We start from the raw sequence: 985 nt of genomic DNA, 5'->3' as shown, positions 1-985 counted from the left end.
CTGGACACAGCACTCCAGGGGTGGCCTCACCAGTGCTGAGTCCAGGGGCAGAATCACTGCCCTGGCCCTGTTGGCCACCCTGTTCCTGAGCCAGGCCAGGATCCATTGGCCTTCTTGTCCCCCTGGGCACACTCTGGCTCCTGTCCAGCTCCCTGTCCATCCCAAATCCCAGCTCCCTTCCTGCCTGGCTGCTCTCCCCCCACTCTGTCCCCAGGGGGTTGCTGTGGCCAAAGTGCAGGACCCCAAATCCCATTTTCGGGCTCCCAGGAGCTCAGAGCCTGCCTGGATCCCCCCTCACCCCGAGGGATCCCACAAGTCTCACCTCCTCCCCAAAATTGATGATGTCCACGTTGACCTTCTCCTTCTTGAGACGCTTTGCCAGCTTCACCAGCTGCCAGGAGGAGACGCCGTGGGATTGGTTGGGATTGGGGCTCTGACCCACCAGGATTTGGCCCAAAATCAGCCTCCCAGCTCCGAGCTGGAAGGGTTTCACCTCCCCAGCTGGGACAGGGGGATGGGGCAGCAGGAGCCTGGCCCAGGCCATGGCTCCCAGAACATTGGGATTCACTCGGAGGTGCCACCACAACGGGACATTCCCAAGGCTGTTGAGGGGGAATTCCCACCCCAGATCCTTGGGGAAAGAGCCCAGAGCAGTTTGGGTGACAGGACACGGCACAAGCTCCCTCTGGGAGAGCTGGATCTGTCCTGGGATCCAGGGATCCAGCCCAGGGATCCATCCCAGGGATCCATCCCAGGGATCCAGCCTGGGGATCCAGCCCGGGGATCCAGCCCGGGGATCCAGCCCCCCCAGAACCTCCTGGCTGGGGTGTGAGGCTGGAATTTTGGTGCCAGGGACCCCCAAAGCCCCCCCAAAGGTGGGGTCACTCACATCCTTCTCGTTGTCCTCCACGGGGCTCCCCACGAAGGCGATGATCCTCATCTTGTGGTTCTTGCCCTGCCGGTGCTTCAGGGCCAGCTGGGGGGG

At 62.8% G+C, this 985-nt stretch overlaps 1 protein-coding gene across 1 annotated transcript in view; it reads right to left on the bottom strand.

Moving 5' to 3' along the window:
- The window catches only part of PSMD4 (proteasome 26S subunit, non-ATPase 4), a 6,695-nt gene that overhangs the window by 4,097 nt on the left and 1,613 nt on the right, over window positions 1–985 (bottom strand). The window contains exons 3-4 of the mRNA XM_029958967.1: window positions 890–976; window positions 279–391 (exon numbers count right to left, since the gene is read on the bottom strand). Coding sequence (XP_029814827.1) covers window positions 279–391; window positions 890–976 — 200 coding nt within the window. The remainder of the gene's footprint in view (window positions 1–278; window positions 392–889; window positions 977–985) is intronic.

This window comes from Manacus vitellinus, unplaced genomic scaffold (genome assembly GCF_001715985.3).
Source record: "Manacus vitellinus isolate BGI_N305 unplaced genomic scaffold, ASM171598v3 scaffold_189_pilon, whole genome shotgun sequence".
Classification (NCBI taxonomy): Eukaryota; Metazoa; Chordata; class Aves; order Passeriformes; family Pipridae; genus Manacus; species Manacus vitellinus.
This window is presented reverse-complemented; position numbering and strand designations above follow the sequence as displayed.